Source organism: Diabrotica undecimpunctata, chromosome 1, assembly GCF_040954645.1.
Source record: "Diabrotica undecimpunctata isolate CICGRU chromosome 1, icDiaUnde3, whole genome shotgun sequence".
Classification (NCBI taxonomy): Eukaryota; Metazoa; Arthropoda; class Insecta; order Coleoptera; family Chrysomelidae; genus Diabrotica; species Diabrotica undecimpunctata.
The window spans coordinates 162644767-162668229 of NC_092803.1; the positions used below are offsets into that span (position 1 = coordinate 162644767).

The window sequence follows — 23463 nt, forward strand, 5'->3', positions numbered from 1 at the left end:
GTCTCCGTCTCTTTGAAGAAACTATGGATAGCATTTAAACAGGAATCCTGCCTTTCTCTAGTCCTGTTTAAAGTTTATCTATGCATCTAAGCACCGCTTTAAAACAGTGGATAAGAAAATGCAACCCCGTGGAAATACTAATACAAGTCAATCACTTATGTAGATACAGTCTTCTTTACCGATGATGAGGTAGTTTTTGTAGAAGACTCGCAAGACTTGACATACATGATAAAGAAACTCTAGAAGAATTTACAAAATAGGGTTCGGATATAAATATAGGATATAAATGGAGTTATAATAAATGAAGACGGCAAAAATATGAAAGCACTTGTACATCCAATCTTATCAAGTAAAAACTAACAAAAAGAAACATATTTTATAGCTATGATTCAGCCAGTATTAACGTATGGGTCGAAAACTTGAGTTATCTATAAAAAAACCTCACAAAAACTTCTCTCAACCGAAATGATACACTGGAGAAGATGTTCCGGTTTAACTTTACTTAATCATGTAAGAAATGAGGCCATTTCTATGGTCTACAGCCTATGAGACCGTATAGAGTATTTCTAGAATGCATTTAACTTTTTAACAATTATAGCTAATTTTTCAAATTTATAACTCAAAAAAGTATACTTACGATTTACGTGATCAATATAGTACCGACCAATATGGCCATCGAAAGCTTCTTCCCAACCTAAAGGTAATTCATTTCCGATACAATCGGCGAAAGTTTGAGGTTTGGTATATCTGAAACAAAAAATTAAAACAATTATTGTTCATGATAAATCTCTTAATACAATTTTTTATCTTATTATACCGCCTACTGTAAAAACAACAAGTCATATTAAGTTTGGGTTTATTTTTCGTTTTCATGAATATTGATTTGAATCTTATGGAACATATTTTTCATAAGTGTCTTTTAAGAGCATTAGGTTATAACCACTGACGCCGGCTTATTGATCCTTTTAGCTAAAAATTGTCAAGCCAAAAGAATTAATCGTAGTTGGTCTGAAGTCGCTAAGCCACGTGTGTGGCGCTCTCTCTAAAATGCAGTGAACAATGTTATATTTTGCTGTTTTGCCATTCAAAACCCGGTATAAATGAACAATTTTGTAAAACAAACTCTTTTATTTCGTCACAGTTGTTGTGTAAAATATTCTCTTGTTATTAAATGTGCTATGTATATCAATAGATTACTCTTTATTCTCTTCTTAAGTACAAACTTGATAAAATCAAAAACATACTGAATCAACGCCTTGAAGTCTGCTAAATGATATCGAAGGAATATCTTTTAACAGATCCATGGTCCTAAAGTATTTGGTACTGACCCTATGATGAAAGGAATTCAATAAGATTTCCCCAAACAATTAGTGGAGATTACGGCAAAGTTTCCATCATCGCCTTTAGGGGGTTAATCATTGTACATTGCAAGATAAAAATATCTAAAATATTATAGTTTTTGAAGAATCTATTTGGATTGGAGTTTTGCAAAATAATGTCACGTGCTAGTGTTCTCAGAGATGGGATTATAAAAGAAAATATACTTGTATTGCAGTGTACCAATGTTTTTAACTCCAAATTCCATCAAAATGCATCGATTATCTTGAAATTTTAACCTTAACAAGCAAAATCTACCCTATGCCGAATATATTTTTCGAATAGATTTTGATGCGTCTTGATGAAAATCGGAGGAGAGATAAATGTATTTTTCCATCTTTCATATAAAACATATTTTGAAATATAATCAAATTTCTAGGAAGAAAATTATATACATGTTTTCCCCTGAACTACAACATACTTGGAATATCAGTTTGCTGCTTGGGAATCAATAAAGGAGAAAGAGTATTAGAAAGCCTCATCTGCTTTAAACTGTATGAAATTTGGAATTTAAATTATATTCATCTTTTTTAGAGCGAAGCTTATATTTTTAGTTAGAAACTAAAAAATTCTTGCTACATTTTCATGTAACAATGTTATTACAAAATCAGTCTTTATGTAATAATTTAATTTAAATATTCTACAATTACTTTACAATCAGTCATAATAATTAAATATGTTAATTTGATCTTATAGTTTTTGGCTATTATGATTGCAATAATTATTACATATATACACACACCACACAATTTAAATAATCACCACAAGCAGTGTAACCCACAATTTACCACAGCCTAATTTGTGATACATCGTGTATTAGTGTGAGTATCAGGGTTAGAATCAGACAACTTAATATCTCTCATATTTTTAATACCTTCTTCTTCTTTGGCTGTTTCCTATTATGAGTTCGCCGTTTTCGTCCTCCACAACACTCTATTTTCCTAGTCACCTTCTTTGTGGTCTCTATCTATCATAGCATTTCCTATATAAGTTTTCCATCTTGTTGAAAGTCTTTCACATCTCTGTTTAAGACCTTTTGCGGTCATTGTTTTTGTTATAGTTCTATCACCTGTCTCATGATGAATATATTATCTAGACACTGGCTTGTTCTTCGCCATAATGGTCAAGTGTTACTCTTTTCTTTTATTATTGGATCAAGAAGTTTCCCAGTTAAATGGTAAAATAAATATCACTAAAACATATCCCTAGAGGTTGTCAAACCGAATACATAGCGAGGCTCAATGAAGAATCTAAATCCCTACTTAAAAGATATGAGCAGCTACACGAAGACGACGCTTTTTCGGAAGCAAGAATACAGACTGGTGGTGTAAGCTCGTCACGAGGCTGGAAATAAAACAAAACAGTAGACGCGCCTGGAAGCTGATTCGAAAACTTGGCAATGACTGTCTCGGCACCACACGTGACACCCGACCACATAGCCCATCGTCTCCTGGCGAACGGTAAGACGACATCAAGGAAGAACAAGGCAAGAGTACAACGAAATACCGACGAAGAAAGGGATGTTCTAGGTACGATCAAGATGAAAGACGCGATCCACTAAATGAAAGATAATAAAGCTACTGGCCTGGACGATATACGAACAGAACAAATAAAATTGGAACAAAAACCCTAGAATGGCTCGTAAAAAAGATTCCTGCTTGATGAAAGAATTCCTGCATCCATGCATTACAAATCCCCAAAATCTGGAGGAAAGCTAGAGTTGTGGCCCTCGTAAAACCAGAGAAGGATCCGGAGGATACAAAAAGTTTTAGACCTGTCTCTCTTTCGTGTCACATTTTCAAGGCGTTCGAAAAAATAATACTAAACTGGATAGCTCAATCTGTGAAGACTAAAATTATTCCAGAACAAGCTCGATTCATCACCTGCTGCAGTCCAATCCTTAATATTGCCCAACATATTAAGATGGTGTTTAACGGAAAGAAATAACAGAAGTAGCGTTCATAGACACACAAGTCGAAGTCAAACTGACAAATGCCCTAAGAGACTTAGCTTAGATGCTTTCCACCTTAGAAACAAGCATTCCCGAAGAACGCTGGAGGTGAAATGGCGTGGTCAGATGCTGGAACACGAGTCGCCAAATAATCTTGGCGTACGTGTGGATAGGACTCTGTCTTATTGATACCACTATCAAGATATCAAGAAAAAAGTAAACGCTAGGAATAATATCATCCACAAACTAACCAATACAAAATGGGCACTGCTGCCTTAGCAGTATGTTTTTCGCCCGCGGAGTTTGGAGCACCACTGTGAGCCAACTTTGCTCACGTCTCTAAAAACGTCGAAATGGCTCTAAATAAAACGGTTCGTATAATATTGGGTTGCCTGAAACCGACACCTAATAAAGAGGTCTACCCCATATTTAGAATCGGTCCACCACCAATCAGAAGACAGGTCACGTAAGGGGTAGAAGCGTCGAAGACACCCCTATATGACCACCAGACTCAGCCATGTAGACTAAGATGTCGGAAAAGCTTCATGAAAAAATCAAGATCCATTCCTTAAACGCCAGAGATGCGCCGAATACACCTATGACAAGCGTCAGCTTCCTCAATACATTTTGCCCCCTCAGAGAAAATGGCTGCTGGACACAATTTGCAGTATCCGACATGGAAAGCGCTAAAAAGACTAAGAACTAGCGTTTCAGGTTGTGCTAGTAACCTGAAAAATGGGAATACCCGGAGGACGATACCTGTTTATTACCTTAGCTGCCACAAAACGTATTTTTAAAAATAGTCAAACATAATGACAATGTTTTAACTGTTCGCACCTGTTAGGAATATTGAACTTGCAAAATTTCCATTGGAAAAGTAATACATAATATGACCTAAATTTGATGTAAACCAAATGTTTCGTCGTGTTTCTACATATAAAATCTACACCTTCATTACTATTCAGACAAATAGACAAGCTAAAAGTGATCATAAAAGAAACATCTGACAGACAATGTAAAATGAATTAGTGGGCATTAAACTTTCCGAATAATGGAAACTGATATTTCATAAATTGCTGTTAGTCACATTTAAGCGACGTAACGCCATGCAATTACTTTTTTGGTTTTAAGAAATATGTGTCAGAGCCTAAGAATTTTTTACTATCATCATTTGTTCCGATTACACAGCTCGTTTATCTGAAATCTATTAGTCATAATGCGGCTTTGACCACATACTTCTGGTCATCGTAAAAACGAACACTTTACCGAAGAATGTCGCGTATGGTGTAGAGGTGAGTCAAACGAATCCTAGTCACCACAACGGGAACTAAAGGAATCGATCCTGATGACAAATTTACAATAATATTTAAAAAACCCAGTCAAATTGTGAATATGAACCTAATGTAATTGTCAAATTCTATATTATATATAATATATCCTTCAAACACGTATGCAAAGACCATTTTTATTGAAATAAACACTGATATTCGGTAAAATGATATATATGGTGGTTTGATATATAACCAACCATCGGCGATTTAAAAAAACAGTTCTGGAAAATTTAACCTTTTTTTAAGCATACATCAAATTTTAATGCCCTGCAGCCATTAGTATATTTTTGACAGATGGATACAATTGACGTGTTTGGAAAGAACAATCTCTTAAATCGACTTGTTGGGAAACCTGGATCCACTACTACATACCAGTGCACTGAATCAGGAAAAAGTGCTCCGTAGCTGCCAAGAGTGGCTCAATGAATCGGAAAGATTATGTAACACTGTATTTTTTGTATATCAAAGGAATAATTTTAATTAACTGCTTTGAAAAAGATAAAACTTTACCTTTTTAATTATTATTGTGAGTATTGTTTCGGTTAAGAAGAAAGTATTGTTTCTCCATGATAATGCAACGGTTCAGAAGAGCGTTATCACAATGGCAAAAATTCATGAGTTGGGCTTCGAATTGTTTTCTGGTCCACCTTATTCTCCTAATTTGGTCCCCTCGGATTATTATGTTATGAAATATGAAGAATGTAAATAAAAAATTCAGCTTGAACGAAGAGATAACTGACGAAACAAACTCCTATTTTGCAGAGCATCCAAAATCGTATTATTCGGACGGCATCGGCATAGAAAAGTTGGAAAATCGCTGGAATGGTTGAATTGGCTAAAAGGAGACTATATCGAATGAAATAAAAGAATTTTCTGGAACAAACCATGTTTTTTATTTGGAATGAGGTTACTTATGAGACCACCTAGTACATTTTATATTACGACTATTTTGCAAAAGAATACCAGTTCGAAATTATCATAAAAATAGTCATTAGATACTTCATATGATTACTTCTATCTTTATGTCGTAAGTATACTCAGCCGCTAATGTCAGAGACGTACACTGATGCATTTTATGTTAAATGGTTTAAACGGTATCGATACAATAGACAGGAAAGGACAAAATCTGTTGACCACCGCCGGACAGTAGCCCCCTTTTCTTTTCTCAAGTCACCAAAAACGCACACAAGCACTCGTAGTGTCTTACAAGTAATTATTTGTATCTCTTGAATGACTTACAAAGTTTGCAAAATATCTTGGTGCGCTAGTACCAATAACACTCATTACGTTTGAGTTGTAAGTGGTTCCTCACGAAATTTGTGGAAGCTGTAAGATCGAGTTACGAGTTGCGGCATATATCTAAGCAGAGGTACCCATGAACCCAGCAAATAAGGTAAGAGCATATGTCTTATGAGCTCATATATTATTTTTCGGTAAAGGCCTGAAGAAAGACAAGATCAGACTTTCTTAGTGCATGGAATATTATTGAAGGTACAATTTTGTAGTTTTCGTTTCCGGGCATTTACATTAGTTTTAGTATTATTAATATTTCTCATTATTATTATACTTAATTAAATTTTCACTTAAAATAAATGTATTAAAATCAATCCTGTCACTTACATGTATTGCACTAGATTTAAGCCTTTTAAGAAGCAGTATCGCAGGTAGCTTACGTATACAGCTTTAAGTATTACTTTTATATCAATGAACCAGCAACCTATAGAACCTGAGATTATTTAATAATTTCTCACACGTGGGGTCTGATTACAAGATCCCAACAATCGCCTTGGTAGACCTCTCATCAGCTTTATTATTTAAAATTCTTATACACTAGCAAAAGTATAACACCAATCGAGGAATGGGTAACGAAAGGACATTCAAAATGAATTTCTATAACTTTTATCTGTTTTCATTTCCCAGGATGTTCGAAATATTCTAATGTTCTTTTTTTTACTGTGTACATTAGTTATTTCCTTTATTAAGTTTCTGGAGTACTTTGGGATTTGATACTGTGTCTTTTCGCAGTTGTTTCAGTCAAAATTCAAGACTTTACTCCATAAAAATAGAGTATGTAACACTCTAGAAATTTTATTTTCAGTTTCACGCTCAAATTATCAGTTTTGAATAACTTGGACATTTGGGTGAATGCTGGTTTTTCAATTCTCGCTTTAATTTTCAACGAAGTGCCCCATAATCAATTTAATAATATGCTAAGGATGTATGTGTTGAAACTCGTTTCATTATTTTCTCATTTATGGTACATATTACAATTTTTTTCTTTATTGATGTTATCAATGATTTCTACTAGTTCTGCATCGTTAAGAATTGTATTCCTTACAGATACGACAAAAATGGCGGTTTAACCGGCATAAATGATATCGTTTAACATTTTTCTATTTAATCCTTTCCTACACGCGTTTTTTGACTTCTTGTAAAATTGCTTCCGCTATTGACTTGTACAAAAGTTAGCCAGTACAAAGTTCCAGAATTGTAGAATGGAATGTAGAAAATTACAAATCAAACATAGATTTAATTTTTAAAAAGATTTTGAAAACCCTGTGGTAATATCTCTCTCTAAACAGTGCATATAGAAGAAAATTTTCTAATAATAATAGGATATCTAAAAAGAGCACGAGGGAATCAATACCAAAGAAAGAATCAGAGTGAATTAATACCAAAGTATCGAATCACTAAAAGAATTGGTTTGACCCACTTCTAGTATGATATAGTGAATAGGAATTAAATATGCATGTCGAATTTGTGGTAACGGATTACGAAAACGCTAAATTCTAAATTAAGTAAACTTCATATGACGTTACCGAAATGAAATTCGATTAAAATTTATGAGGATACCTTAGGAATGTCCTAGAAATACTTAGTCTATTAAGTATGTTAATTCGAACTAAAACATACTGTAGATTATAATGTATTTGGATAATCAAAGTTTTAAAATATATGTATGATCATCATTTAGAGTTGAATCAACATCGTGATTAGCATTTATTATTGTAAGGTAATCTACACTAAAAAATTGAAAACAGCTGTCTATAAAGCATCATCCATGTTCTTCTTCCGATTCTACCCCAACGTCGGAGTTTGGAGGTGAATATAACAATCTTATTTTTATTTGCACCTGTTCTACATAGTTTATTTGTTGTAAGTCTAAACCAATGTATGGAATCACAGGTGCAATCACAAATCCGTTACTGTTTTATAGGTAATACTAGACCTTTCCCCACAGTACATATTCATGTAAAGAGGATCAATTTTAGGATAAGAGAGGATCAGTGTCACTATTCAATCTGGCTCTGGAAAAAGTAATACGTATATCACAAATCACAACCACTGGTTCAATATATAATAAATCAGTGCAAATTCTGGCCTAAGCTGATGATATCAATATTGTTGGGAGAATGGAAAACGCTGTGAGAGAGACGTATGTAGGTAGCATTAAAAGAATCAGCTACAAAAATGGGTTTAATAATAAACACCAACAAAACGAGTATATGAAAATAAGCAAGCAACCACAAATACTACGACCACTTGTTATGGAAAACGAAGTCATCGAAGCAGTGAACGAATTTTTATACCTGGGAGCGCTCCTAACACTGAAAATAATACTACCGCAGAGATAAACCGCAGAATTTGCACGACCAACAGATGCTATTTTGGGCTCAATCTCCTCCTTAAATCCACAATTTTATTAAGAAATACAAAAATAAAACTCTACAAAACAATAATACACCCAGTCCTAACATACGGGCCAGAGACCTGGACTCTAACAAAAAATAATGAAAACATGTTAGGATGTTTCGAAAGAAAAGTACTAAGGCGAATTTATGGAGCAGTGAATGACAATGGAGTGTGGAGAAGACGATACAACTTCGAACTTTATAGAATATACCAGGAACCTGATATCGTAAAACATACTAAGATAGGGCGTCTGAGGTGGATATGGCATGTAATGCGGATGGAACAAAATGACCCAGCTAGAAAAACGCTCCTTATAGACCTATTGGTCAGAGAAGAAGAGGAAGACCTAGAACAAGGTTCCTTGATAACATCGATGAAGACATGAGAAATATGGGAATACGTGCTTGGCAGAGAAAGGCGATGGATAGGGACGACTGGAGAGAAATTCTTGAGGAGGCTAGGACCCATGTAGGGTTGTAAAGCCAGAATGATGATGATGATGAGGATAAGTGTCTAGACCCAAGTGATCCGAATAGACACATACTATGGTTGCAAAAGAAAATTTCGAGCTCTCAATAGATTTCACCATTAACGATTGCGTGTTAACACTAGATTATCAATAGATCTCGGAAAGACTCCTGCAATATTTCCTGAGCTTAAGAGTGCCTCAATTTGGCCTCTAATATACAAGTTACACTAAAAGGTCTAAAACTTGTGATTCAAAAAACAAAATTCCTGCCTAATTTGATAGCGACCAATAATTTACGGATAGATGAAGAAGAAACAGAACAAGTAAAAGAATACAGATACTTGAGTGATGAGATAAGAATTGGTAAGGATAATCAAACTTGCGAGAAATATCGCCGTATAGATCTGGGCTGCGCAGCCTTTGGGAAGCTGAGAGACGTGTTGTAGTCGAACATTCCTATTTGTTTGAAAAGGTGAGTCTACGAGCAATATGTTTTACCGCCGATGACATTCGGCGCCGAAGCATTAACCTTGACAAAACGTTTAATAAATCAACTGAGAGTTACACAAAAAGGAATGGAAAGAGCGATGTTGAGAATCACTAGGAAAAACAGAATACCGAACACTGACATCAGACCGATGATGAAAATAGTTAATATTTTATAACAGTCTAAATAGAGATCGGCAGATCAATAGCCCGAATGGCCGACAACCGTTGGACCAGAAGACTAATAATATGGACACCAAGAGGATATATAAAGAGGATAAACAAGCAACTGAATAAACAGCACTCAACACCGCAATATGTGGAAGATGTTGCAACAAGTCCATGTTCAGCAGTGGACAAGGATGGCTGTCTGATGGTGATGATGAAAATTCTTTGTACCTGTTCGTATTTTCGTTGAAGTTATAAATGGGCATTTAAGAGTTCCGCAGACATGTTTTTAAAAACAAAAAGATAAATGTACTACAACAGCAAGGCATCTTAAAAAAAGACGCGTTCCGTTTTAAATAGACAATTACTATTTCAAAATTTTAGCCTCCGTATTTGTGAGCTAAAAACCTTTTTCAACGATTTTATGGTACCTCTGTCCGTTTTTCTGGCACCTCGGGCAGCTACTCGAATATCGAAAAATGAAAATATCAACTATTATTCCTTCTACACGCTACTTTCCAGTTCAGAGTATCAAATTCGATCAAATTAAACAAGAACAAATTCCTCAAGCATTGAGGCGAACTGCTTTGATGCTTTGAATGATGCTTCGGGAATTTATTCTCATATATTGCGATGTTTTTATGAGTAGTAGATATCCAGCATACTTACTAAAAACCTACCATGGAATTTATTTAGCTTTATTTAACTATTTTTATTGAAATACATAATAGATTTTTCTAAAAGTCCATATCATTATTTGTAGATAATTATGAATGACATACAATTCTTCTTTCTGATTTTAAAGTCAAAGCGTTTAATAAATTTTCATAATTATTAATAAGTACCTAAACGTTAAGAAGTAAACAAACACGCAATACAAACGGGCCAAAGAGTCAACAGTAAGGTACCCATCCAAACAGAATCCAAACCTGTTTCGAAATCTAAATATGTATTCCACTTTTTAAATTAACTAGACCATCTGTAATGAACGTCGATTATAAATTCATATTTAATTTTTTGTAGTTCAAGAAGATGCCAGCCAGACTCTTCTCCAAAGACATGCTGTAATACCAAATGACCAGTGGCGCCTCGTTAAAAACATATACACACCCCCCGAGGCTAAGTCTTTGGTCGCCATCAACAACACATGAACATACACATGCAGCATCATCATCAGCGAGCACTCCTTTTCCTCCTTAGGGCTGACTTTCATGAATAAAAACGATACAATTACACGCAAGCCAGCTCCAGAACCTGAACTGGTTACTCTCTCGACTCCTAATAGAAGACGTAGAAGGAAACAGGACCGGATTCACGATAAAAAAATTAATACAATAGAAAAAATTGTATACTATAAATAAATATCGTTAAACTTGTAAAAAAAAAGAGTATTTTAAGAATAAGTAATATCTGGCTTAGTAAAGCCTATTTTAAATACTAGTAATAAAGAACGAAAAACCATCTAATTATTGCTCATGTAAAAGAAATTTGTAAATTACTAAAATAGGACGTAATCAAGGTAAAAGTAAAAGAAAAATTGAACTTGTATATGAAAAGAAGCGCTAGTACAATTAGAGGAAATATGGCTAGTATAAGAAAAAATAAAAGTGACGAGAGAACTGTATAAAAAATGGAAAGAAAATAAATCTGAGACATATCATCAAATAGACAAGGCGAAAAGCTTGGGTTCGTTCGTAAAAATATTTCCGTGAGATTTTTTTGCATAATCACGTTCATCAGATACCCCAATATAAGGTTCAAGAGGTCGCACAGGCCAATTTTTTTAAACAAATTGTAATAATAGATTATTCTTCTAATAAATGTACGTGGCAGTATGTATGTCTTTTCAGCAACCAATATTTGCACCACCACCTACATTTCTTGTATTTTTTTCGTTTATACAAAGAGCAAGAGCTGCTAGTAGTATATCGTTATCTGACATGTTTCTGATTTGAAAGTAAAACTCATACTGCAAAATCGGCACGAGTGTGTTCCCATCCAATTTTCAACATTATTGCACTAGTTAAGAGCTTCATAAATTATCAAAAAACAATGTTTTAAAATGAAATAAGCCCAAAATATTTACCGGGAAATGATAGAACAAGGTTTAAACTTGAATTTGGGTCCTTGGTGAATTCAAAAATAAGATTTTTTGCTTGTTTTTGAGTGTTGAAAATTGCAATTTTGCGTTTTTTCAGTTTTAAATTATTTATAACTAGAAAACGATTAAGTTTAGTAAAAAATTACAAGAGGCCTATTTTGGTTAATCTCATAAAAGTGATTATGCAACAAAATCTCGTGGGAATATTTTTCCGAACGAACACAAGCTTTTTGCCTTGTCTAAAACTATAAGGTCATTGAAAATTTAGTGAAAGTAGACGTAGCAAAAGTTAATGCAGAACCCGCATAAAAACCTTGTATGATAAAGTTAATGGCATAGGGGGTAAAAGTACGACATACAAAAAAGCCAAAGATGAAACAAAAAAATCAGAATATTTTGATTAAACTGTTTGTTATACTGTTTGTGAAAAACAGTTTAGTAAATTAATAATTTAACAAAAAACCTTTTGAACTAACCTCTCCATTGCTTGAGATAGCAATAGCAATGGTCACGGAAAATAAAAAAAAAAGTTGCTAAAACACTACAAAAAATAAAACGAAAGCAGTTGGAGCACGTGACATCCCTAGATAAGTATGGATAGCAGTAGGAGAGCCAGGAAAGAGTTTCTCTAACAAAATTATGGAAAATAGATAGATTAACAACAGATGCAATTATAAGACAGCTGATAGATAGGAATTAATAAACGATCGTATGCTATTGATTAATCTTGAGCAAGTGTATGATAGATGATAGGGTACCTCGAGACGTTATTTGATGGGCTCTCATTAAGTTCCCAGTATAGTAACTAGCGAAGGACAAGTGTAGTAGAGACTCATAAGTTGCTAGGACAAGTGTGGTAGAGACTCATAAGCCTACTAGGACAATTTGGATAACGAAATGATTGTAAAAAATAATAGTTTTAACTATATAGAATCAGTATCAAAAATACAGAATGGAGACGTATATTATAAAATTAAATCGGAAGATGAAATGGAAGGCAGTGAGTGGTGTGTTGCGTGATTGAAAGATTCAAATGTAACAACTTGAAAGGCAAATTCTATAAAAGTGTCATCCGACCACCTTTGATGTATGCCAGTGCATGTTAAAAAGAAAAGAAGAAAAACGAATGCGCACGGCGAAAGGGAGAGTGGTATGAACGAATATAGTTAGTACGAAAACAAGTTATTTGAGTCATATATTGACGGGAAATTGGTATCGAATGTTGTAATTTATTCTGAAAGTAAAGATAAACAATCCAAAAGATGTAAACAAATTTTGCAGCTGATAAAAAAAGTAAGATTGGACCGAAATACATAACCCCCATAAAAGGCTGTAACATCAGGTAATTCTAATATTGTACTTAAAGAGGAAGAAAAGAAATATACCTTTTCGATTTGGGTATGAGATGTTACAAAAAGACTCTCATCTAGGAATTCATCAATTTGTAATAGAAATATTTTTAAACAATCAAAATGTCAAACTCATTATTTTGCTTATAACTTAAAAACTTGCAAAATGAACAACAAAATCGCTATTTTTGAATATTGTTACTAACCTTTTTATTATTTATTAAAATTTGTTTAATTATATCTGAACGTGAGAGTCTTATTGTGTGAATTGTGTGCAAAAGATGAACCAGATTGGTTAAATCGTTTTGCGAAACTTAATTTGTTTAAAAGATTTTTGAAAAAAGAGCTAATTTCTAAGGCTGGTCCAGATCATTTGACTGAATGGATCTTAATAACCCGAGTCTTATTTTTTTGTTAAGTATACTATTTACCTATGGAAAAAAAAAGTTTAAAAAATTATACATTTATTTTTATACATATATGTATACAAAATGATTTAATAATAAACAGAAGTTTTTAAGCGTATAAACATTTACAATAACTCCCTAGAATTTAATTCAAATTAATGGCAAAAGATATTCGGAAAGCTGGTTAAAAAACACAACTTTTTAAAAAAGAAAAAAAGTTCTACTACCCTTAGGAGCCAAAATAGCCTCTTTTTTTTAAATCACTGTTATGATAATTAACAACATTAAGGGCTGAAATTAACCAAGTTTTTAACAAAACTTTAAGCAAACAAAATTATTGAAAATTCTACAGGAGTGTTGTAAATAACGAGTACTTTGCGTACGGCTAGAGTAAAAGGATCGAGGGTAGCCGACTGAAGTGTCAGTAGCGTTCTTTAAAAAATCCAACACAGTTTGAAAATAGAGCGATCGGAAAAAGTGACATAACTCGGGTTCTTCTGATCAAATTTGCTATTTCTTTTATTTTTAAACTCGGGTACAAAGTTAAAATAGTAACATTTATCGTATTTTCATTGCAAAAATTATCCAAAACAAAGCAGCTGTGACTACGGGATGCACAAATCTTTTCTTGTCACTTTTTTTATTGATATTTATTTATTCATTTATTCAAAATGTAATTATATTAAATATATATTATTTATAAACATTATTAAATAGTTATTTATAAACAATTTTTCCCTATACTCTTATTACATTAAATTAAATCATTTTGTGTCCATAATGTAATAACTTTTTGGTATCATTTGGTAGTAAATTTCATAACTAAATAATATGTTTAAAAATATTAATTATATATATATATATATATATATATATATATATATATATATATATATATATATATATATATATATATATGTTAGTTTTGATATTTCCGCGGGAGCTGTATGTTATATCAATGGTATTCCGGGTTTGACTCCGCGTTAAATGTTGTTGGTTTTGATAAAAACCACTTCCACTCGAACATCGACAAGAAGCAGACCATCCAGAGAGACTTGAAAATGGCAAGTGAGATCTTGCCGAAACGTCGTCAAAATGGTTTTTATCAAAACCAACAACATTTAACGCGGAGTCAAACCCGGAATACCATTGATATAATATATATATATATATATATATATATATATATATATATATATGTATATATATATATATATATATATATATATATATATGTATATATATATATATATATATATATAATTATTTTAAAACGATAAGTGTGTAAATAATTTAAACAGATGGTTCAATATTGTTATTAATCAGATGACATTTATTACTTCTAAATTTTGACAATCGTTGCGAACCGAATCTTTTATTGACAAATATTCTTTGAATTTTTTACTTCTCATTTAATGTTTGTATTTTGTTAGTTATTTATGATGCAGTTTTTAATTTAAACCTGCTTAAAATAAATATATATGATGACTAGAAACAAATTGATCGAGAGTAGTGACGAGTAATTTATGACGCTACCTGTGACGACGCCATCTTGTGGCGCTAGTTCCATGACACTCGCCTCAGCATTTTATTTTTTGCTTCAAAAAGTTATTAACAATATTCAAAAACAGCGATTTTGCAATAACTTTGTTGTTTATTCTTCCTCTTATTGCGCCGTCTCCTGTCGAAAGTTCGCGATCGAAATGGCAATTGCAGCTTTGGAAACTTCTGCACGAAAGATTTCTGTGGATGGGCGGTCAAGCCATCTCCTCAGGACTTTCAGCCACGAGTTCTGACGTCTTCCAACCGATCTTTTGCCCTGCACTGTATCTTCCAATATGATTTGGAATAATTCATATTTTTCACCTCTCAACACATGACTCAAGCACTGTATTTTCCTCTCTTTGATTATGCTGAGTAATTCTTTTTGTTTACTCATGCGCCGAAGTACCTACAGCACAGTTGCTAACTTTTTGTACCCATGGAATTCTTAGCATCCGTCTGTATTTATACATTTCAAAGGCATCTATTCTTTTTTATGTTGTCCATTGTCCAACTTTCACAGCCGTACAGCAAAACAGAGAAAACGTCACATCTGATCATGCGAATTCTGATCTCTAGACTAAGGTCTGATCTCGTAAAAAATGTTTTCATGTTCATGAGAGTGTTTTCCTAGCTTGTTCGATTGTTTATTAAACGATTGTTGTTTATTAAACGATTTTAATTTAACATACCTCATTTTGGGTATCTTTTTTTTATGAACAAGTTGTCTATTGACGTCAAATCTCTAAATAAACAAGTTTTTAAGTTACGCCCAAAATAATGAGCTTGGTGTTTTGATTGTTTATTTAAAAATAGTTGATACTCATATTTTACGCGACTACCGAGATATCTACTCCGGTCCTGTGGAAGAATCAGAGAAGAAGAGGAATGAACTTGCATGCTGTTCGTAATTATCTGGCGTATTATTTTTAAAAGATAATGATGGTAAACCTTCAATGTCTCGGGATATTTTTAAACCTGATTTTTATTATACGTGCATCTACTATCGAGTACAGGTAGCAGCGGTATGCCCGGTTTTATTTATCTCGAAAACTACGTCATTCCGAAAAGAAATTTAATCTGATTTACGTATTACAGTACCTTGAGTACAGTACCATGTGTGAATACAATAACCTGGAAAAAATCAATTATTTAGATTTCACGTTTTTGTAAATGATTAAATATTTTCGTTCTTGTCTTTAATCTTTCATAAAATTGAAATATTTCAAAGTTTCCATTCATTGTTTATTTTAAAATAGAACAAAAAGAATATAAGGGAATCTAATTTATTACATTATATTTTCTGTAGACATTATTTCTTCAGAAAATGTTTGACAAATTTGTGTATACCACGAAAACCACTTTATTTGACAATAACACGAAAATGTTTCCTAATTGAAAAATATGAAAAATATACATTTCAACTATCAAATTAGGGTTGGTAACTCTAAATACATGGTTAAAAGGAAAAATAAAATACTAAAAATTAGTAGAACAACAAAGGGTTTACCTCATACGATAACGTTTCTTTAATTTACAATGATAATATTATAATGTAATCTTTAATTTATAAGTGAGTTTAAATTGATACTTAATTTTCAACAGCAGGTAAGTACTGACATTTGACCGATAATTTTACTGATATGGTATCTAAAAAAACTAGATAACTGTATAAGGAAGTATTTAATATACAAACATACTGATTAGATTAGATTTTAAAACATCTAATTACATATTATATAGAGTACATACACAGTATACTTTAGAATTATTTATTAACGTTCAGATTTCAGTATTAAAAAATGCACACGTCGTAAAATCCTTTTATGTATCAGGAGCAGTGAATACGAAAGGTATTCCATGCAAAGATAAAATTATACCTCATGCATCTGTCATATACGGTTTCTTTCTTTTATCTTTCATTGCACGTCATTCATCGACTGTCACGAGCATACAGAATTACCTAATATTTAATCTACTGGTTTCTTGCAGTAAAAATGGAATACCGTTGTTAAGGTATCTTTCAAAATACTGTTGTAATATAAGTTCTTTGCAATGACTAGTTTCCTGATGTCGCATTATGTGAATATAAGGTATTTCGTGGACTTTGGTCACAGACGATTGGATTATTACCTAACGTAGGTGCTTACAGGACAGGGGTGTTTTAGTGCCTACCTCTCTAGGTTCGGAAAGGCTGCCTATACTGCGGATACTCGGACACTGTAATACATACGAGATGTTAGAGTGAAACATATGGATAGTAGAAAGCAACGGAATGTAAAGAGAGTCAGATGTGAATTTTATTAGAGTGAGAGAAATGATTGAAAATAAAGCAGGTTGGACTAGGGTACACAACTATATCCGTGCAGTAATCAAGAAGAAAGAAGGGGAAGGAAGACAACTGGACCAACGGGAAAGCTAAGAGGAAAATATGCTGTAAGTTGAGAGGCCAAAAGTGAGTTAGACTGTGGGGAAGGAGAGAATGCCCGGCTGGGAGTGATGCCGTTTAAGGAGCGATGAGTGTCTTCCACGCGCTACCTGGAATGGAGTTCCTCTAAAAAAAACACATTTTGGGACCAAAAAAGGGGAAACAGGGAGGAATCCTGCACTAAGGTCAATCAAGCGACGTTCTGCACTGAGATGTCTTTTGAAGATTTCAGAACCCCCTCTAGAAAAACAAAAAAAATATATAAGGACCACACAAGCACAACAAGCAGACAGGTCGACCGTTCCCTCAGAATTTTAATAGAATTTTCATGTTGCTCTGTCCACTTTGCGCCCATTTTACAGAAAAGGGTCCAGTGAATACATCTGTAAGTACTTTTATTTTTACCTATCGAGCAAGATTTGTGGGATATTGTATATTTTCGGTCCGATAAAAGGAATGCTTGCTACTTTTTTTTTTAGATTAGAAACCTAGGCACCATCAATTCCTTTATGGCCAGGCGGCGATAACAAATTTACTACGTTACTTAAGAGATCGTTTACAATTCCAAGCTATGTAGATTTCAGGGTCCATTTAGCAGCTTGGCTGTCAAAAGTAATAAATATTTTGGCCTAATTAAGGACTTTTTCAGGAAGTATTGAGCATAAAAATATATTACTAGAACTTTCTTTTGAAACACAATCTATTATACTTAGTAGTCACTACTTTTATGTTGAGTTGTGTGTATTATTTTACAATTTCTTCTAATAATTTGTCGGTTTAATAATAAATCTAATTTTAACCAGATGTCAATGCTCCGTAAGCGAATTAAAATAATATATACCTAATTGTTTTATTAAGAGTTGCATTGTTTACTTTATTTTTTACTAGTAAGTTAATAATTTGTTAAACAAATTTATTAAAATAAACTGATTTATCAATTATTACTGTACTTAGCGATTTATGTATGTATATCTAAATGTACAAGGAAAGAAAGTTATAACTACAAATTAAAAAAAAATTCGCAAAAGTTAGTAAAAATCGTTGCAAGCATCACATTTTGGCGAATCATATCTTGGTTACCGTTAGTCCTAGAATATTTTACAATAGACAATTTTAAAATACAGAAAATAAGCTTTCTTTTTATTAAGTAATGTACTAGATCAGAATTATAATGAAAAACTTAAAAAATTTTAAAGTTAATTAATTCTTAATGAAACAAAAATGGTGAGTGGCTAATTTTGAAAAATCGTATCTCGGATACTATGAATCCTAAAGACTTCTACCAAACGTCATTTTGAAGGGGAAGGACAGAAGTATTTTTTCTATTATTATATTATATTAAGCAATGCCTATACCATGGAAAAAAGTTATGTTATATTTTTTACTTGGAATTCTGAAATATATATTTTTGACTTTAATTTCGATTGACTGAATTTAATTTCGACTGACATTTCGATATGAAATTTAAATTGAACAACTCTTCTGTAGATGTGTATGTACGAAAAGTGCATAGAATTCACCCAAGTGAACCCTAACGCACAGGTACTAATTCACCCCTTTCTCAAAAACGCACCCCTTTAAATGGTAGCAATCCGCGGTTTTTTCATATCTAGGGGACCATATGAAACAATGAAACCCCTTAAGGAAGTGAAGGTATTGCGTTTTTTTTCTATTTTTTTATTCGATAGTAAAACTCTTCCAAGAGTTTCCAGTTATAATTTCAGAGTGATCGGAGCAAAAATGATTGAGTTATAGATATTTAGAAGTGAGTGAGTTGAGTAAAGTGAGTGAGTAAGTGAGTGAGGTGAGTGCAAATGCAAAAAAAGGCAGAACTCGTCGAACGCAGGAGCAAAAATATGCTCTAGATATTTTTGCAGGAAGCACGTAGCTATATGGGCCTGGAATAGATGATTCTGTGTAAGTATAAAACATTAAGCTTTTTTTAAACGCGTTTTTCTCGAAAAAACGATAAAATGAACAATATCTCGACATTGTATACTTGTTTTATCGACTACAAAAAGGCATTTGATAGAGTAAAGCATGATAAAGTTATAAACATCTTGAAAGAAGTGGGGTTAGATGATAGGGACTAAAGAATCATCTATAATTTATATTACAACCAAACAGCCAATATTAAAGTGGATGACCAATTGACAGAGGCAGTCTCCAAAGATAGAGGAGTGGGGCAAGGATGCATTCTGTCCCCGGTATTATTTAATATATACTCTGAATATATCTTCGAGCAAGCGCTAGGCGAACTACAAGAAGGCGTATTAGTCAACGGAATACGTCTAAACAACATTAGATATGCCGACGACGCAGTAGTTTTTGCAGATAGTCTGGACGGTTTGCAAAGAATAATGTCGCGTATATCAGATATAAGTAGAGAACACGGATTTGATCTTAATACGAACAAAACAAAGTACATGGTAGTCAGTAAACGCGAAATATTAAATACACAGCTTTTGGTTAACCAACATCCAATTGACAGAGTGGCAGGTACACATACCTTGGTACAGACATTAACAGCCAATGGGATCACTCCAGTGAAATAAAACAACGCATAGGAAAAGCGAGATCGGCGTGCATAATGATGAAGTCTCTTTTCAGAAGTCACGATTTACCACTTGCTACCAAAATCTCTCTCATTAGATGCTACGTATTTTCTACGTTATTATACGAAGTAGAGGCCTGGACACTTTCCGAAGCTTCTTTAAGAAAACTCGAGGCATTCGAGATGTGGTGTTACAGACATATTTTAAGAATTTCATGGGTGGATCGTGTGACTAATGTTGAGGTCCTATGTAGAATAGGCAAGGAATGCGAGATTATTAACACCATCAAAGAGCGCAAACTAGAATATCTTGGCCATGTTATGAGGAATGAACAGAGATACGGCTTGTTGCAACTCATTCTTCAGGGCAAGGTATTTGGAAAGAGGGACCAGGGAGAAGAAGAATATCTTGGCTTCAAAACCTGAGAAAGTGGTTTAATACATCGACAACCGGACTATTCAGAATAGCAGCAAGCAAAGTTAGGATAGCCATGTTGATCGCCAACATCCGGAACGGATAGGCATCGTAAGAAGAAGATCTCGACATTCCGACCTAGAGAAACTCATCAACTAACGAAATCATTTTTGTGTTTTGTCAACAGATGATTAATTTATAAGCTACGATGAACACCGCAAAATAACTTTTTTTTTCCTCTTGGAAAATTAGCTGTCATTTTCATAATTTTTAATATTTTAGTACCAAAATTTCAGATAATACTCTTGAAGTTGTATGAATAAATTTATATTAAACAATTTTTCAAAGAAAATTTTAAAAATATGTTTAAAAAATTGAAAATAAACCTATTTTACATATACCAATGCCATATTACCACCTGTAAATTATATCCTGGAAATTTCCATATAATACATAACTCTGGTTAGGATTGAGAAAAATTTTTTTTTTCTTTAAGTTATTTTAATCTCCAACTTGGTAAACTGTGATTATGGAACTCGGTTTGTTTTGTTTCCTAAACAGAAAGCATCTGACATTATCTATTCACTTTTTGTAACTTATTAGTTAGACCCAATTTCCCATTAAATAAAAGAAATATGTATGGGACATAATAATTCACGAAGGAGGGATATATTTGAGAAGGTAAGATTATTTAAACTTAAAACAAATTGTTGACTATGACTACCACGAAGAAACTATTTGATAAATTCTTGAAATAGCTTGCCTGACTACTTTTATACATAATTTTAAATAATGCAAAATACTAATACCTAAAATTATTCAAGGCTAATATTCTGTTTGATTCAAGATGTTGACATTACAATAAACAACCTGTCTCAAGCGTATCTAATTTTAAATCACTTCCGAAATTGGACAAAAAGGAACTGATCAAAGACTTGTGAAAAGTACAAACATTGTTCAATAACTAAATAGCATAACAAAGAAAGCATCTTTTTTGAGATAAGCATGTTATTTTATCGTATACTGTTTCTTGATCAACAAATTCATTTATATTCTAAATTAGTAATACGAGGTTTGTCTTTTTAGTTTTGCACATAAACGCATAAAGAGCGCCACCAATAAAACCTTCCGATACAAATGTAACCTCAATTTTTTGTTGAGTCTTTTGTTTTGTAGATACAGTGAATTTTTGAAATTAGCAAGTCGGCCGAACTATTTCCCGCTGGTAGCTCCAGTCTCAGCGACGAATCCAGACCAGGTCCACCCAAAACAGCAGTCACATAGCAAAACATTGATGCGGTTCGTCAGCTAATTAAAGATGACCATGCACCGTGTAATATACCGGGAGATAGAGGCATCTTTGGACATTTCGAAGACCTCGATCCAAAAGATCCTACATGAAGAACTGGGTGTTACAAAGTTGGTTTCCTGTTGGATCCCTCATTTGCCCATGGAAGAGCAAAAAGCAGTTCGCCTCAATTGATGTCGAAAATCATTGGAACGGTTCAACAAAGAAAGCTCAAAGAACGTTTATAGTATACAATACTAAAAAGACAACCCTCATAATATGTTTATTACCTATAGGTTGACTAATTCAAGACTTCGCGTAACTTTTTACAGCAGGGATCGGCTAAGAATTAGACACAACCTCTTTTAACCCAGCAATTTATTCAGATGTAGAACAGAGCTATTTGCTGCAAGCCAAATATGGAGAAAAAAAAAAGAAATTAGTAATTCAAAACTAGTAACGTTATAAACATCACATGTTTGTTATTTATCTTCAAATGATTATTTTATTCCAATTTCTTTTGATTTTATTCATAACTCAACTTTCTGTTTTATATTTTGTTTTATTATTTTTCTTTTAAAAATAGTTGGAGCTCAACTTTTCTCTCAATTAAATACTCTGTTTAATTTCACTATTCTTCAATTGAAATTTTTAATTACTTCAGTTAACAAACTTTATTTGTATATTCTCTAATACTAAATAGGTATTAGAGATATTGACAAAGAGACTTTGGTATAGTCTCTAATACCAAATCAAACGAATTTATTGGGGCATCTACACAAACACCACGTGGTGATGTGAATCCAATTTGTTCAAGGAATGTGCATCCTACAACAAATATGAAGCCATCAATTTGAATGTCTTGAATAAACCTCTTAATTTGAAGCCTACAATCAACATGAAGCTCTCAATAATAGCTTTACTTCAAGAAATACAGTAACAATATTAATATTAACAATATTAACAATAGTAATATTAAGTAGTAATATTAAGTAGTATATTAATATATAGTATTAATATAATTGTCATACAAATAAATTTTTGCATTAATTTTATTTGTAAAGTACGGGCAAGTCTGCCCGACCGTTCTGATCCATAAAGAAAAACTAAGCCAAAATACCAAAGAGCTAATAGGTAAAAGAAGATAGCTGACAGAAAAATATGGCTCCGACTACATAACAATGAAGAAATTAAATAAAGATATCCACCGGTCAATCCGAAAAGATAAGAGAAAACAATACAAGATAAATAACTAAAATAATTCAAGAAATCAAAAGTTTAAAAGTTTCGAGGCAAAATACGAACAACATAGGCAACAAAAATATGTACAAAATAAAAAACAAAGATGGAAACATTACTACTGATAGAACCAAAATCAATGAGGTTGTCGAATCCTTTTATCGCGAAATGTATGAGAGCACCGACGAAAGGCAAGATCAGTCCCTGCCCAAAATCACAAACTACGGATCAGAATGAATGCCAAAAATAACTCAATACGACGAATTCAAAACGACACTTTTAGAAATGAAAAATAACAAATCCCCTGGCGATGACAGAGTAGTGATCGAAGAGATCAAACTAAGTGGAAATAAAATTGTCCAGGCTTTGGCCAAGCTTTTCATCGAATGCATCTACCAAGGAAAAACTCCTTCTCAATGGAACAATGCAGTCATTATTTTATTACACAAGCAAGGAGACATAACAGATCTAAAAAACTATCGTCCTATTAGTTTGCTTTCACATATATATAAACTTTAAAAAAAATTATCAAAAAAGGCTGGACCATAAATTAGACTTCTATCAGCCTAGAGAACAAGGTGGATTTAGATCGGGATACAGTACTAACTACCACTTATTATTGATAAATAACCTGATGAGAAGTCTGCAGAATACAACAAACCATT

General features: G+C 33.0%; 1 protein-coding gene across 1 annotated transcript in view; it reads right to left on the reverse strand.

Moving 5' to 3' along the window:
• The window catches only part of kibra (WW and C2 domain containing protein kibra), a 131994-nt gene that overhangs the window by 89506 nt on the left and 19025 nt on the right, over window positions 1-23463 (reverse strand). The window contains exon 2 of the mRNA XM_072520370.1: window positions 638-747. Within this exon, the coding sequence (XP_072376471.1) occupies window positions 638-747 (110 nt within the window). The remainder of the gene's footprint in view (window positions 1-637; window positions 748-23463) is intronic.